General features: G+C 33.6%; 1 protein-coding gene across 1 annotated transcript; it reads left to right on the forward strand.

The window, feature by feature from the left end:
* The first annotated feature begins 597 nt into the window (after positions 1–597).
* On the forward strand, positions 598–16,404 carry LOC106111698 (calponin homology domain-containing protein DDB_G0272472-like). The gene is made up of 6 exons (XM_013293846.1): positions 598–2,194; positions 9,177–9,244; positions 12,695–12,853; positions 13,209–13,373; positions 15,159–15,260; positions 16,153–16,404. Exons 1-6 carry the CDS (start codon positions 652–654, stop codon positions 16,318–16,320), a joined length of 2,205 nt encoding a protein of 734 aa, XP_013149300.1. The 5' UTR covers positions 598–651; the 3' UTR covers positions 16,321–16,404.
* Positions 16,405–17,335: the final 931 nt, after the last annotated feature.

A 17,335-nucleotide genomic window follows, 5' to 3' on the forward strand; every position in this document is an offset into this window, starting at 1 on the left:
TCGACAACAAAGATGATACCTAACTCAAAAAGGAGTAGCATGACCTTGAAATATAGTCGGAATGTTTACTCTGAAACAATTTTAAAACCTCAGGTTACCGCCTGAATCGTTCCATTTTATGACTACTTGACAAATACTTTTAAAGTTTAATATGGATACGACTAATACATTTTTTGTTTTGAAGTGAAAAGTTTAAAAATGTTCTACGTATTAAATATTTCCTTGGGTTTTGTAACGTTAAGTACATAATTTAATATAGGTAAACATAAATAAGTAACATTGCAAATAACGCTTTTGAAGATGATTTGCTCATCTTTTCAATATTTCGATGTCAAAAATTTCTTGAAATTTTCTAGTACACTTCGGCTGTTAAAACCTCAGAAATTTTCGTAATAATACCTTCTACCTTAAAAACTATCGATTAATCATAGTAAAACATTGAATATTCCTCTTCATTAAATTTAAACTTTAGTCTATTTGACTTGAATATTTAAAATTGATCCACTCCATTCTTTCGTCCGTCGCTACCGGAGAGATTCGTTTTACAAACAATATAAATAATAGTGGTTAACGAATGGCTACAGTCCGCGTCGCGAACCCGCCTCGGCATTACCTTGCGCTGTGTCTTTACTAATAAGTAATGTTCTCATCATGAGGAGTTCGAGCTCTTTCAGCACTGAAATGTTCATTACGTATCTTCTATTTCTACTTTTCACTTATTCTTCTTCCTTTAGCATTGGCTCTACGAGTGATAAACGAATTGTGAATAAACGTCAAGCAAATGGGGATTTGTTTCCGGATTGGGTTCCGTTCAAGAATAAACATGGCGCAGAATTGGGTGAGTTTGTTGACGTTGTAAAGAAAAAACCCAAAAAGAGATTGGCGTTACCATCCAATTTTGTGCTGAAACCCCAAGGAGATCAAGAAGTGGATGACTACCACGAAAAAGAAGAGGGTGGAAGTGACGATTATTTTGATAAAAAAGAATGGGTCGCTACTGGGACCACTGACCCTCATATAGTACATAGTGCAGCTACTAAATCTGAAAAGGATAAAACGGATCCTGCGAAACTGGCAGATATCGAGGGATTAGTAAATATTATAACTAAACAGGAAGTGAACCCCGCACAAGTTGAAGATAAAATAAACTTTGAAAGTGTAGAAGATATAAGTAGTGAAAACAAAAAGGACAGCGAAGAGTTGAAAGAACTAGACGAGGTGAAGGGTGAAAAACATGATGTTTCAAGTGAAAGCAAAGCGGCAAACACGGATACAAAAAAGGACGATGACTATGATTATGAAGATAAAGACAAAACGAGCAAAGAAAAATTGGATCAAAGTGAATCCGAGGCAAAGAAAGCAAAAATTTTAGACAGCGTCGATGAATTAAAAGAACGCCACGAGGAAGAACAAAGACAAATATCTGAAAAAATCAAAGAGGAAGAGTTATTTAAGGACGAACAAGAAAGGAACTTGGAACGATTTCCACGAAGGGAATACGACAAATACGACCTAAAAGAGCCCGAATGGAGAAAGGGAAGTTCCGAGTACGACGAATATGACGAAAAAATGTTAGATGTTAGAGATAAGTACAAAATTGTCGCAAAGAAATCTGTTGTAACGACTCCAAAGCCTAAAGCAGCGGAACATCCGCCGCCGAGTAATAAACTCTCATTGTTTTCTAACCCTAATGCGTTCTTGATAAGAGATTACGAGGAGAGCGAAGAGAAACCGACCACAGGTAAACCTAAACGGAATAAAAATGCCAAAGATGAGACATCACAAAAATTCTCATCGAAATACCTTGAAGCAGATCCGAAAGATAAAGGTCGTGTCAGAATATCATTAGTGCCAGAGGAGAAAGATTCAAAGGAGGGTGAGCCAACTTTGTTCTTCCCGAAAAAGAGATTGGGCCGCCGGTTTCAGGATGACATAACACCTGAGACGACGCATACTGAGGTTCACACGACTCCACATATAACGACTACAACTCCTACGACGATAACAACTCTAGTTGCAGAAACAACTGCTTTGGAAATTGACACCACCGCAGCTGATTCCATACCGTCGGCTGCGGATACCGCCCACAGCGCCTCCGTGGTGTCCGAAAGCACTAACACGATCACTGACCCCGTCTCATCAGCTACAGACGCGAAAGAAAAGAAACAACCTGAAAACTACGAATTCGAAAGAGGTAAATAATTAGTCTCTTATTAGAGTTTTTTCACTAACACTAACGAAATGAATAATTTCATGTTTAATTCAATGTGAAATTTTACGTCATAAGTTATACTGCTTTCGATCTAGAATATATGTAATGAATTACAGAATTACATAGAAAAGTTAAGGAATTTGCTTATTTACTATAAGACAAGGAATAATAGGCGGAAAAATAAACAAATCTAACGACAGTTAGAAAAAACAAAAGGGTTAAACTAGATGCTTATTGAATTGATCTGTATCTGATTTACCGGTATTTGTATTTACATTTCACACGTATGTAAATGTTTAATTTGTAAAGTAATGTTTAATTTGTATTAAATATATACCGTTAGGAGCATCGGTGACTAAGGGGTACCATCACTTGACTTGTAATCTACGGGTCTTGGATTCGAATCCCGCCACCAATGTGATTTTCGATTTTCGGAATTCATATGTACATAATTTACCCCACGTTCTTACGTTGAAGGAAAACATCGCGATGTAACCTGCGCATACCGCTAAAGAAATTTAAAGATATGTGTGAAGTCAACACGCACTTGGCCTGCGTGGTTGACTATAGCCTAGTCACCCCAAACTTAGGGTAGGCTCCGAGCCCCTCAGTGGGGGCGTATAGTGAGTTGGTGACGTATATATCGTTGTACAATCTAGCAATAAAGATATTACTTCTAGATGTTTCGATCAGAACACATCAGGTAGGATCTCGGTTAGACTATACCCACGCATAAAAACAAAAGTAATCGTTTTAGTGTTTACCGTTGCATATTCTGTAACTCTTCATTGACTACGTAATGCTTGCGATACCGATTATGTCATGTTTATACTGATCAAGGCGTCGTTTATATAATCAAAACATGCATTCAATCTTGTCATTCAGATAAACTTTGGGATGAATCATTTTGATCAAACAGTCGTCTAAAGGTATCAACACTTTCTTTTAAGTTGCTGGTTGGAGATTTTTATGTACAAGAGTATGAAGCAGGCGATAACATCGTTTATTCTTCACATTGTGTGTATTATCTCTCTGTCCTCATCCAAACATTTTGAAGGGTCGGTGTACTAGTTCCCGTCCAGATGTCTTTATCTTAGGTTTAATTTCACTCCTTTTCCAATCATGTTCCCTGCAATTCTTCCATCTTTCCTCAACTCATCACAAACTATTAACTGTCTATTACGAAGAAGAATTGTCAAAAATGGGCTCTTTACACTGTGCTTTAACATCATTACTATTATGCTAGTTTTCAAGATTTCCACTACATTAAGCTGTTGCTTCGTTTTCATTTATTTTATCACTAGCTTTCGCCCGCGACACCGTCCGCGTGGAATCAAAAAAAAAAAGTGAGTATGTTCTTCCAGATATATATGTTCTTCCAGACCATCCTCTACATCTATACCGAATTTCATCGAAATCTGTTCAGCCGTTTAGGCTACAAACTCTAATAAACATGATTCATTAGTGTTAGATTTAACTAAATTCCAAAAGAATAAAACTCGCGTTACGTAGTTCGGAAACCCATATCAAGAATTTATCGACCCATAAACTAACGAAAGGTTAACCATTCGTTATATCTACTTAATATTATTAGACAACTTATTTAGTTGATACTGTCGCTTTAAACTCAGAGCAACAGGTTAGTTCTCGTCAGGACTTAGGATGCGCGCCAAATCTATCCATACTTCTAGTGACATTGACAGAGTCAGCTAGGGATGTGACGTTTATGCCGATAATCTAGAGTTGCGCCAATTCTATAGCACGGTACTAATTTTGTTCCTAACAATATCTAAGTTAAAGTAGCTGGGAATTCGGCTATAAATGCCACCTGTTTCTATAAATACAGGACAGTTCCACGTAATGTTGAATAATCTAATACATTTGTATTACAAATATCAAATGTTTATTTATTACAATCACTGATAGCTTGACATTCGACATCCGATATGCATTAAATCACGTTATTTTTATCTGTATTATCAAAAAATGAGTGTCAAGTGTTGCCCCAAAACTTTTGATATCTATAACTATATTTTTAGAAATGACTCCAATAACTTCTTTCGATATCGTCCTCCATAGTTTAAAGTTTCGCATGACTACAAATTTCTATGAACAGCGATCACTTTATATCACCAAATAAAGATGGACGCTTGCTTGTTTGCGATCTTTTAAAAAACTGGCTGTAAATAATTAGCCTTTGTTACTGATAACGTAGCTTGTTATTGGTGTTAGAGTTTTTGAAATCGGTCCAGTAGTTTTTGAGTTATTTCAATACATACAAAATTAAAAAAAGGAAATCTTTCGTCTTTTATAGTGTTGATAGTACAGCCTTAAGGATAGGATTAGTGTACACACACCTGAAACTACACTATCGCATAACTATTTAGTCTCGCTTTGATTCATATGAGCACACTATTTTGAGTTGTGCAACTAAATAGTTGAATTGGCTGCGAAACAATCGACAATCGCGGAACAGTTATTTGATTGTCGAATTTCCTTTGTTTTTTAGTAGAGTATGATAGAGATGCCAATATTATAATACATGTATGAATGAATACTTACTATTAAAGCCAAGAAACAAATGAATTTCCTCTTTTAAGGATTCACGTGATTCTTTACATCAGGCTTAATTGCTCTTTTCTTTGTCCCGAAACTGTTACATATAGCTAAAAATATTTTGCTTCAAATTTCTCTCGGATTCTTATCAAACTGATCCCCTATGATGTTTTAGCTTTGTCCTTCATTTTCTACTAAATTGACTTTCTTTGTAAATTGATAAGAACATTGTGTCTATTCACGTAATTCTATAAAAAAATGGATTTACTAAAAAATTGCTCCTAATATTTGGTTACCCAAAAATCGATAATAGATGGCGCTGACAACAATTGTAAATATATTTTTATTCATTTAAAAGTAGGAGCATAATTTAGATTAAATATTCTAAGGTTTTATAAGGTAATTAATTGTAAAATCATAATTGTTTAAGATGCAAAAATATTGTGGCTGAATATTTTATATCGTACTGGCCGCCAAGAAAGCCATAAACAATTTTGGATTAAAAAACAACAAGGATTTTGGCGCGAATGAGATTGTAAGATGTGAAGTGAGCAATATACCGTTTTTATTTTAATAACGCAATTCTACAATTATTGTAAATAGTATGTGTGTGTTTTTATCAGCGAATAATGAAGATTTTATCAAAGGTACTAGTGTACATTTATACATTTATTAACTAAAAGTATACTACGTTGTCCTTTTTCTATCAGTGTGACATTTAAAGATTTAAAAATGTGTTAAATCCTTTCCATTTCTGTGTGGATGCTTGCAACAGAAATAGAAATAAGTCTATTGAAAATTTGATTTAGCAAAACCATAACTATATGTGTCTTCAAAAACATCTATGCATCTTTAAATTGGTACGATTTTTACACTTCTGATGTTATTTTGATTTTAACATGTTCGGATTAATTAATCTTACAGGCTTACCAACATGAGAAAACTAAAAACTTTTCAATAATGAATGAACTTTTGTTAGAACGTTTCTCCTAAACGTGTTTGTGTTGTTTTTTAATTGCAAAATATTTGCAGCCAGTAGCCGATAATTGCAGATTCGTTGTCTAACATGGACAGAAGGGATTTACAGGATAACGAAACCCTTTAAATAGACATAAAAATCCACTTATATTTTCCATCTTGTCTGGTCTAGTTAGTCTAGCTAGTTTTGCAGACATGTTGTAGAATATCTTCATTAGTACTTAGGCTATTATAATCCAAATGTGGAATAATAATTCCTATGGGCATATTCCATGGGATGTTTAGATTTCTATGTTATTAATAATAACTGATCTATTTATAGGTATATATTCTGTATTTTAAAAACATTCTATAGAAGTTTATGTGTCTGATTTTCTCAGAAATTGTCTAATAGAATAAGTCGTCTAAACAAAGGTGGGAACTTACATCTGTTTCTATCTATGGCTAGTTTAACACACACAGCTAACATATTAAGATGTAATATAAATATTATCATATTCATAATCTGTTGCGGTTCTGATCGCTTTTTGTTTTTGGTTTTGCAGTCATCTTTGTTTGCTGCGTTTAATTTTTAATTAAAAAATTATGACTTGTCTATGCTTTTCCGTTCGCGTAATTTCCTTAAAAAGGTCTCATTTTACTTATTAATATAATTAAAGCTTTTTAATTGAATAGAAGTACGTAATCTATACTTAATATTATGAAGAGGAAAGATTTATATTTCTGTATGTATGGAAATAACTCAAAAACTACTGGGCCGATTTTAAAATCCTTTCACCCTTAGAAAGGCACTTTACCTGTGAGTAACAAAGGCAACATTTTTAATTTCACGCGGGCGAAGTCGCGAGCAACAGCTAGTTGCTGTAAACTAAAATGTAATACTAATATCTTGTTACTAAGAGAAAAAGAAACTCCAATTCATGAAAAAAAATTAGCAAATAGTTAATGACTACTGAAACAGATTTGCTACGGATTTTTGCATATTACAAAACTTTTGTGAGAATTGGAAATTGATATAGCGTTAAAAACTAACCTTCACGGATAACACGGAACTGAGATCGGGATGTTTCACAAACGTGGTGAAATAGAAACGCGACATAGACGCTCTCACTATACAAATAATAGACAGAATTAATTTAGTACCAGTTAGTTAAAAAATAATAACTAATAAGAAAAAAAAAGATTGCGTGAAAGGTGGCATGAAGAAGGGAGTGATGACTGAGATGACGTATGATATACTTTAGATGCCACGGCCCGGTTAGGCGAAGAACACCGCGGGGTTTAGTGGGTAGTCCGACCGAAAATTATAAGGACGGGAGTCCTACATGCATAAATGCATTGCTAGCGACAAAAAACACGTATGATAGACTTATGTGTGGAGGAGAGAAACCTGTTTCGCCGACCGTACACGAGAACGATAAGACAGATGAAGAAGATTGTTAAATTAATTGGAGTAGTTAACTATTGAATTTTATTTATAAGTTTATTGATTTCTAATTCGGATTTTACTTAAAAAATTGTATCCTTTATTTAAAAGCGCTTAACATAGTGTTAAACACTAACCGTTTTTAAAGAAATTGGTAAAAATCGAAAAACCGCATCTCTGTTATCATTTATTTATTCTAGTTTTTTTTATAATATTTGTGATTTAAAATTATTTCAATTTATTTATTAATAACATCTTTTCCAAGTTGACGAAATGAATTTGCGGTTAAAATGCAATTGTGTTTGTCAAGAGGTCAATGAATTTTTGTGAATCACTTTCAATGAGAGATTGTCAAAGAATTATTATAACAATGTTTAATCTGTGCAACAAAAAGATCGGTTTGTTATTATAATTTGTCATTTATTTTTAATATGAATAATAATATGAGACAGCACGTATTTAGGAAACAGGACTAGGAATCAAATTTAAGTATTAAACCACTGAACCACTACGATATCGGGGCTATAGATTTCTTTTTATAAGAAAAGTTAATATCAATTTGGATTGAATTTCGTTCTACCGTCATAAACAAACAGTCATGGATCGTTGGTGTCGAGATCAATCGATACGACACGGTTAGTGTTTCCACTGGGCTGGTGACGCGACTTTGGCCGCATTCTCTAAAGCAATCACTATCATGTCGCAGAAACTACTCTACAACGAATCGAATATACTCTTAGTGGAAAAAGACATTTAGGTTCCTGAACTCTAAGAGCCATTGAACGTTTTTGTCTGATTACGAAACATGTAAAAAAGATGTTGGTTTTTCTGACTATAATAAAACATTTACTAGTTTACTTACGACTAGCGGTTGCCTGCGATTTCGCCCGCATGAAATTAAACAATAATAAAAAACATAGCCTATGTTACTTACTAACGTAGCTTTTTAATTGTGAAAAATTAGAAATCAGCCTAGTAGTTTTTGAGTTATTACAATGCATATAAATGCAATATAGATAAATCTATCATAATCTAAAGATTATGAACCGGCGTATTTTACAATGTATCTTTTCTCTTAACGCTTTTAGACAAGTATAGGAAAAAATCACAGACGCATTTCTTTTCTTAAACGATTTCAAATGCAATGCCTTTCCAATTCAGTAAATAGACAGAGATGAGTAAACGTGGAATAGAGTCCCCATATTACTCGTATTCGTAGGACAATATTAATAATCACAAAATAAAAATGACTAAAGACGTACAATGTATTTACAATTTTATGTTAATTTAAACCGAAGTCTCATATATGTTCCTAGATTAATAAAAAAAAAAATTATTTGTATTAAAACATTTACATACCTTCAAGAAAAAACATATTTTATGCAAAGAAATCCCTTAAAAGCAAAAATTAAGCAATTTTATCAATTCTATTTGCTCATAAGCTTTACCTGTAAAGACTGTAACCCTTGTAAATAACTTAAATTGTTTCTATTTGACTTTAAAACAAAACAATAGTATGGAATAGGAATTCCTGGAAATCATTAAAACTAAAAAAATGTAACTGAAAATTTGGTCGTCATCGTGACTACCCTATATAGGGTTAGTGCACCAGTTATTGGTTTTATAAATCGATCTAACATGCTTCTCATTTTATTATCTGTCGTTTGATCTGTTTATTGTTTTTTAATAAAATTCAAATGATCTTAACTCATGGTCACCTTATTTGTGATTGCGTAAATGTTTGAGACAATATACCCCTATCAGTCCCGCAGACGCCGTACAAATCTTTGATTATTATTTTATAGTTCTGAACTAGATTTGAATACGATAAGTAACAGAGGCGGAGACATTTTCTTATTTTCGAGCAGTTTCTCTTTAGTTTAAAGTATATCGGTAAAAACTAAATGGAAAAATAATTCATAATGTCTGTTCCTCAAAAGTATATTTCTAAGTTTATTGTATTAAAGCATACTAAAACTATTTATTACTATTGTGTTTATTCAGGTAACGGCAGGGAACATCACTCTTCGCATGAAGAGGAACACGAAGAGCATGGGAAAAAGGCATACGAGGTAAGATTAGCAGATCGAATAGGTTATGGTTATAAAGAGTGGTTTTAGACAAATACAAATGTTATTCTAAATATCTGATATTAGAAATGATGAGGCATATTTGGATTAAAAAAATAGTCTGACGTTTACTTATGTTCATTATTTAATAAAAAATAAAAAAGAAAGAGTAAGTAAAAGTTTGATTAATTGACGAAGTTATTTTAATAAAGTTAATTTTTTGCCAGGACTCGCGGATCGAGAGACAAATATTAAAATGCATAATTTAAGCCGTAATTCATACATTAACCCTTTCGTTATAGCTCCCGTGAGGCAACCTCCGCTCACTATGATCTACGAAAGAACAGACGCGGCATAATATAAAATAGATTGTGATAAAATTTTCAGGGGACAGTCATATAAGCGAATTAAACCCAAAATTATAATTAATTTAAAACAAAGTTCTAGTTGCCCAATAAGTAATAACTAAAAATCTAAGTAAAGCACAAGACCAAAAACAGTACCATATTTATAAGATAGCTTTTTTAAAGTAAAAATGCCGCCTCTATAAATTTCGTTAGTCAAAGCTTCATAACACGTTCATTTAACTTTAATCAAAACGAGCGACCGCCCACGTTGCTTCGACACCTCTAGCCCCCCGCGGTTTTGTATCTCTAGTACGACAGGTAATTTTAAAATCTAGAATATGTTATACGTAAATTTCCATACAGCCTCATAAAGACTGTGACGTCATGTGACGCCATTTCAAGTTATTGTCCACGCATAAGAATCATCTTACATTGGACATGAACTAGGCCGTTTACCTTACAATAACTGTACTCATATGATAATTTTCTTTAATAAAAAATCTATTGAAGTATATTATAGGCTTTACTTAAGATAATATAAGAAAATAACATATAAAAAAATAATTAACTGAGCATATTCTAAAAGGTTATTGCCCCGCACGAGTGTGCTGGCTTGCGGAGAGGAAATTTCTCACATCTGCTTCACTGGTATTTATATTACGATATCGGTAAGGTTTGTCCGTAACTAATAATAACTTCAAAGTTATCGTGGCCAACATATTGTCTATTTGTAATTAAAACTATGTTGTACAATTAATTAATTGTGATATTAATTCGTTTTAATCTGTTGATTAATAATTATTATATTTAGAAAGCTACCTAATCTAGTTTTATTAGTAATCTTGACAGCTAGCGAATAGACTTGCTATTCAGAACTGTGTTGAGAAAAATATATTTTATGTTCTTATGTATGGAAAATGTTTAAAAACTTAATGTCTTTAATTTATTAAGTCCTTGTAAAGGTCTGTTCAGAAACGATTGTATAATTGTTGATTACACAATTACTAACTTCAGTTAATAATGTTCAGAAAGTATAATGGAATAAATTTAACCTCCATTAAGAACGCTTTCTTCCAACGCTTTCGCTGACCTATTCAACTATTGTCAACTTTCTTTTAATGAAACGCTTTTGCCTTAATTTAATTAAAGTGAATTTGAACTGCTGTTTTGCCCGTATTATTGTATGGAAAGAAAATATAGACTAGACGTGACGTCATAGATGACATATCGCTTGCGTAATAAATTGTTACGTATTGGCAAACTATGACCAATCGGCCAACATTTGATCAAACCTCAAAAACGCCAACATCTCATACAATTGTATTATCAAACAATTGATTTGTTGATGAACTTATTTTATTGTTTCCGCATCACTTTGGACAATGTTGCATATTACAATGTATCAATGCAAATGATTCTCTTAAATTAATACAATAATATATAATTATTAACATTAAAACTGTAATTAAATAATGAAGATGTTAATGATTATTTGCCCAAAAAGTACTTATCATACTCAATAACAATGTTAAGCATTTAGAAATGAATTTGTCTCACTTTACCTTACACTGTAAGGTACTAATCTATACGATTTTCACTTTACTTTAACAAAAGTTTCAAATTAAAGATTCACAAAAAAAAATGTTATTATTCTGTACATTTCTCGAAAGGTACCTTGTAAATTATTAATGTTCTTTTCAAACTTTACGCGTAAAAATTTTAAAGAGTATAAAAGATGTTAAAACGTGAAATGTGTACGATTTGATTTTTAAATAATAAATTGGAAGAGATGTTGCGGTACGGGACTTTAGGGAATAGTAGAGGCTCGGGCTTTGATTTTCAAATGACAAGACCAGTTAAACTCAGGTATTCCCCTCTTCAAATGGAAACGAACAATAATACACATGCATATTTGTGTGCGAGTTTTGTTAATGTAAATTTTAGTATGTCCATAAGCCGTTAGTGTATGCATGAAGTGGCAGAAATAATTTATTGCAACATCAACTGTCTGCCTAGTCCATTTCTCTATAGTCTACGTCAAGAGACGAAGTTTACAAGTCAATTAGGCTGGTACGATTGTGGCGCGGTTAGCGAGCGCAGAACAGTCGTTTTAATTAAACAACAGCTCAACAATGCGTGAATGAGAAATCTCGACTCGAGATTTCAAAGTACTAGGTAGTGTTGTGCGGATGTCAAATTTAAATGCAGTGTTATTAATTCGTTTCAACTGCTTGTTTTTACAACGTTTATTTGTTGAATACACACTTCTGAAATCTGGTTTGATTTTAAAAAGAATTATAGTAAGAGCGTTGAAAAGAAGTTAAGCATGTTAGAAAGACTGGTTGTCTTTGTCGATAGTATGAAGTTAACAAGGAAATTCTTGAAGAAAGGTACATCACTAGACGTTGCGTACAAATTCAAATGATACGCCAACAAGCATCAAGTCGCGTTGCCTTTTTTGTATTCGGTATCAAAGTTTCGTAATTACAAAATTGCTTTTGATGTCTCTACAGAAACTATGAAACTAGCGTAATAAGACGTTGAGAACTGAATACAGTTGTTTTGTAACTTGCTGAATATAGTTATTAATAACTTTTATATTACTGTATATCAAATCGTAAGGAGTTGATGCATAACGCGAGAAAAGTTTTTAATTAAAGCAGTTGTCAAATTTAAATAAAAACTCACATCTTTGGAGCACAAACTTGAGTGAATATTAAAGAATCCTGTTGTATTATAATCTCCTTTCCAAGTCTTTCACAGCAATCAAATCTAAAGGAAGCCAATTTGTTGTAGAAAAGAGAGCGTGTACCAAACGTTCATATGTATATACATATGTATTTTTCCCTTCTACTAGAAGACTTCTAGCCTTCTTACTTTTAAAAGCAATGTTACTTTAATTATATGTTATTTAATAAAATATTAGTATTATTTATATGTGTCTATAATTATTGTTGTAAATGATATGTCCTTAGGTTATATTACCACTTTAATTTGTATAATTAATTAACAAATCAATTTACTCTGTTAATTAATAATTTAATCCACTAATTAATAATTTAATCGACCAATTAATCACTTGTAAATTTAAACCCAAATGTTACAGGGGAAACACGAAGATACAAAGACGAAAAAGGGCCACCACGACCGCGAGAACCATATCGGCAAATACGACGACCACGGCGGCATCGATAAGGACCACCACGACGAATCTCAACACTACGGCCATCACCACCACGAAGAGCACGGCAAGAAGCACGCCAAGGTATTAAAAAAAGTTGCTCAAATCAATATAAAAAATTGCGTACTCAATGCTTACCCTTAGTAAGTTACCTTAACCTCGTCAACACAACACAGGCAAGTCCTTACACTTCAGTAGTGATTTGGTAAAACAAAAATCTTTTATACCAAAAAAATAATTTAATACCAAACATTTTGGTATGACAAAGATAAATTGCATAGAGCAGACTAGATTTTTATCGTAAATAAGTTTGAGCGTTATCCCATTGAGACAAGGTTGAATTTCACTTTACACCAGTTTTACGCTTGCGATAAAAAAGTGCAAAGTAAAAGCCTTATTACAATGGCATAAAGTTCAAATTTATTATTTTAATCTTTAGTACGAAGAATCCGGGAAGCACTCAAAAGGGCACAGCACAAAAGGCAGCCACGATATCCACAAGAAAGAGGAATATGAAAAGAACGTTGAATTCTTCGAAGAGGAAGGCGACTTCGATGAAGAAGAGAGCCATGGCGGCCATCACGACGAGAAGAGCCACGCGGAGGTTTGAACTTTTTATTTTTTTGGTCCAGGACGTATATTTTTAACTAGCCAAAACTTGCTAACCTATCCTAATATGTACCCCACAGAAAAAATTAAATATGAAAAAATGCCGAGTCTCGCTTTTCATACATAGGGGTGTAAGTCATGTTCAAAATAGTTATTTTAATTTGTGTTATGAAACCTTGGCAATTAAACGGCGCCATCATTTTAAAATAACACTTGATATTAAAGCCATTTCTATCTAAACTTAAGCAAAGCTGTCGAGAATATCGTATTTTAGTTTGAAAATTGGCGTCGTGTATCTTTTACAAATTACCTATAAACCTATTTAAATACCTAATACCTGAGGTCAATGATTCAGCCTTGCACCACTGACATACTCCTTATACAATTTTTTTACAACAATTCTTGCGAAACCAGTTAACACTTGGAGGTCTAGCACGAAAATTTGCGAGAGCATATTCGTAATGTTATGACAAACTTAGCATGATATTTATTGATGTACTTTATATAGATACGCTGCATAAAACTGACAAAAATACTATAACACTAACAGTGGTAGTGCCCGCTTTAATATGTTAGCAGTGCAGGGCACGCCCCCAGTAATACCACGACTACACAGAAGACAGGCGTGAAATGGAAGCAATTCCGTGTTTCGTCTGATGAGTGTGGTGCCGGAGGCCTAATTTAAGTCCCTTTCTCTTTACGATCCTTTTCTTATAAGGAGAGGTTTGGGAAGAGGAAGTGGATTTGACGGTGGAAGAGATGCATAGGAAGGGGAAATGTTCTCTTTATGTGCGTCTCCTCCTCCGTCAAGGAAGGGTATGCAACGCATCTGCAATTGCGGATGTCTATGGACAGCGATCGCTTTCCATTTTGGTGGATTCAGGTGGCCGCTAGCTCGTTTGCCACCTTGTATTATAAAAAACAAGATATCTATGCTGCATAAAACTGACAAAAAATTTAAGATTTTTCTAGTAAATTTTCCTGTTTATCCCCTTTTTAAAATATCTTTGTCACATTATATTCCAGAATAAAGAGAGATATAGTACACGGTTATTTATGTTAGATAGTTAAGTATATAACAACAGTTTAATTTTGTATTGTATTTTATATGTGTTAACTCCGAATTTTTCTCGGTTTGGAAAGTCAAATGTTTGATCACTTTGAAATACAAAATTTACGAAATTTTAGTGTTCAAAATTAAATACTAAACCAACAAAATGTATTGCATTTCTTTCGAATGTTTTTGTACAGGTTGTAGTAATCTAGAACTTTTAGGTAGACAATATAACATTGCTAAATGTCTAGACTTCGGTGTCGAAAAATTCAACAAAAGTCTTTTACTCACGTACTTGGTAGCGGAAATTGCGTGATGTTCACCTACATTTTTTATAGATATTTCATTCGTATTGCTAAAAGATTGTTTAACACGTTCACTGCGGCAAGTTAAATTATAATTCTTCATCTGGTGCGGCGGGCCGAAATGTGCCCCCAATGATGTATCCGCCAGTAGGTGGCAGGTCTTTTTAGACCCACCAGTACTAGGATAGATTAAATGGCTATAGCTTTGTAAAAACATTATTATATAGTATACATTTTATGTAATGTAATGTATACACCTAAGATAATCATTACGCACTAGCGATAACATAGTTATCTTCGTCCGCATCAGCTTAAGTACCGCGTCAGGCCGATATCGGCCTGTTACGCAGTGAGCGTGTCAAACATATCATTTCTCAACTATAAAATAACCACTCATGATATTTTATCATGTTTTCCTCAGGGTGGGCTCTTCAAAAAAGAAAACCTCGAAAGTGGGCACGAAGGTAACACCAAGGGTGACACGGGCCACTACAGCAAAGGCGGATTTGGGCATTACAACAAGGTACTAATAAAGTTATAAATAATTTTAATTACTTACATATGAGTGTACTCTATTTATATACAGGAATAAGTTAACGGTTCAACAATCAAGTCACTGCTACCAACCTATTAGCTTAGCCTAGCTTTATGTTATTCATAGTCGTTATCATACTAAATTTATTTGTTAATTTAATTATTAAAAAAAACACTCAACACATTTGCTAGTCTTCTGTGATAAAATATTGATAGATTACTACTTATGTTACAAATTAAATAAGAGCATGCGCACACCTTTGACTAAACTAACGCATGACTATTTAGTTCCGATTTGATGCCTATGACCTAATATGGAGGTGAGGAGGTATTTTTAGTTGTGCAATTAAACAGTTGAGCTGCGAAACAATCGACAATCGCACAACCGTTGTGCGATTGTTTAGTCATAGGTGTGCGCCCCCTCTAAGGGCAATCAACAATAAAAAGAAATTTTAAAGTAATATTCGATTTATTACAATAGGTGCGATAAAAAGGTAAGAGGTAGACCTACAAAGAGATGTATGGATTGTGTGAAAGGTGACATGATGAAGGGAGTGATGACTGAGATGACGGATGATAGAGTTATTTAAAAGACGAAAACTCCGACCTTCCGTATTTACGATAAGGATAAGATGAAGATTTAATACAATCAATTGAAGGTATCATATTTTTTTAAAATAATAGTACATTTTTGTTAATTTACTAGTATTTCCTTTAACCATCCCAACTACGCTTAAAGCTTGTGCTAGGATATGGTTCACGACGACAATCGAATGATGGGATTCGAACCCTCCACCGCAAGATCTGTACCACAAACCATTAGGTTATTGGTGCTTTTTATAGCTTAATTCAAGAACATGATTAAATTTCTTCGAATCTAGGGCCACAAATCATCAGGTGGACATGACGGCCACGAGCGTCATGGAAGAGAGAACCATCATACCAAAGGTAAGGAAGCCGGTAAGAAGTGGATCTACCAGCACGGAGCGCCCGCGCGCGCCGCCGCCCTCGCCACGCACACTGGACACTTCCCCGCGCGGCTTCTCTGACAGGGAAGTACCGCAGCAGGATTACCTCCGGAAACACATACGTGCGGTCGCGAAACATCTCAACTTAGTATTCCTAGTGTAACGATATTAAATTGATTTTAGAAATCGATAGGTGAATGATTTTTTTAAAGCGCCTGTACTTTAAATGTTCAGAAGAGCAATTTAAAGTTTCCATTTTTAGAAAAGAAATATAAAGCAAATCTTCAAAAAACATCAATTGAAAGATTTTCCGGTTCTAAATTAAAATAACTATAAAGCTGATTACTTCATTATTTGTTTCATATTTAAAATTCGCTAATTCTGAATATATAAGTCAATATCGCCTAAAATGTCGGTTAAAACAAATAGTCTTTCGCCTGTCGAAATATTCGTAAGATACGGGTTTCTTACTACGATTGGGTTGTTTTACCTCCCGATATTTCGGCAGAGTTGCATTCGACATGTCCACGGGCAGACTGAAGCGGTAAGGTAGAGAAAAATTCAACATATGCAACTGAAGCTAAAACAACCCAATCGGTAAGAAACCCGCATCTTACGTACATTGTATGCCTAATTAGAGTAAGTTTTCATAGCTGTGTGACATTCACAGTATTGCAAGCTCAGGTAGTTATTCCTTTGCAAATTTTTCGTTGATTCCGCCACAAACACGCGAAACTGCACACTGTACAGATTTATTGAACTTGAATCTCTAAATCTGAATCTGAAAAACTATCAGATTTAAATACAGAAGTTCCGAAATAACCGATACTTCTTCACATTATCTCGTTGTATTATAATTGCAAATTCTGTGTGAAAGTCCTTTTTTTCAATAACATTGACACTAAACTATAATATTGCATCTTTTTGTCAAAATATGCACAATGATGGAAAATTATTAAAAATAGTAAGTTCTAATGAGAACAGTGGCTTTTTTTACTGCTTTTTAATAATATTCTAAGAGAAACAAATATGCGCTTTATGAATTATGATATCACAAAATTTCTCACTTCGACTAAGATGAGATTAAAATGGCAGT

This window comes from Papilio polytes, unplaced genomic scaffold (assembly GCF_000836215.1).
Source record: "Papilio polytes unplaced genomic scaffold, Ppol_1.0 DF824150.1, whole genome shotgun sequence".
Lineage (NCBI taxonomy): Eukaryota > Metazoa > Arthropoda > Insecta > Lepidoptera > Papilionidae > Papilio > Papilio polytes.

Excerpts from the sequence above, each read along its gene's own strand:
- LOC106111698 (XM_013293846.1), top strand. The coding sequence starts at position 652 with ATGAGGAGTTCGAGCTCTTTCAGCACTGAAATGTTCATTACGTATCTT. Across the intron at positions 12,854-13,208 it reads ACGGCAAGAAGCACGCCAAG|TACGAAGAATCCGGGAAGCA; the intron begins GTATTAAAAAAA and ends TTTAATCTTTAG. Across the intron at positions 13,374-15,158 it reads ACGAGAAGAGCCACGCGGAG|GGTGGGCTCTTCAAAAAAGA; the intron begins GTTTGAACTTTT and ends TGTTTTCCTCAG.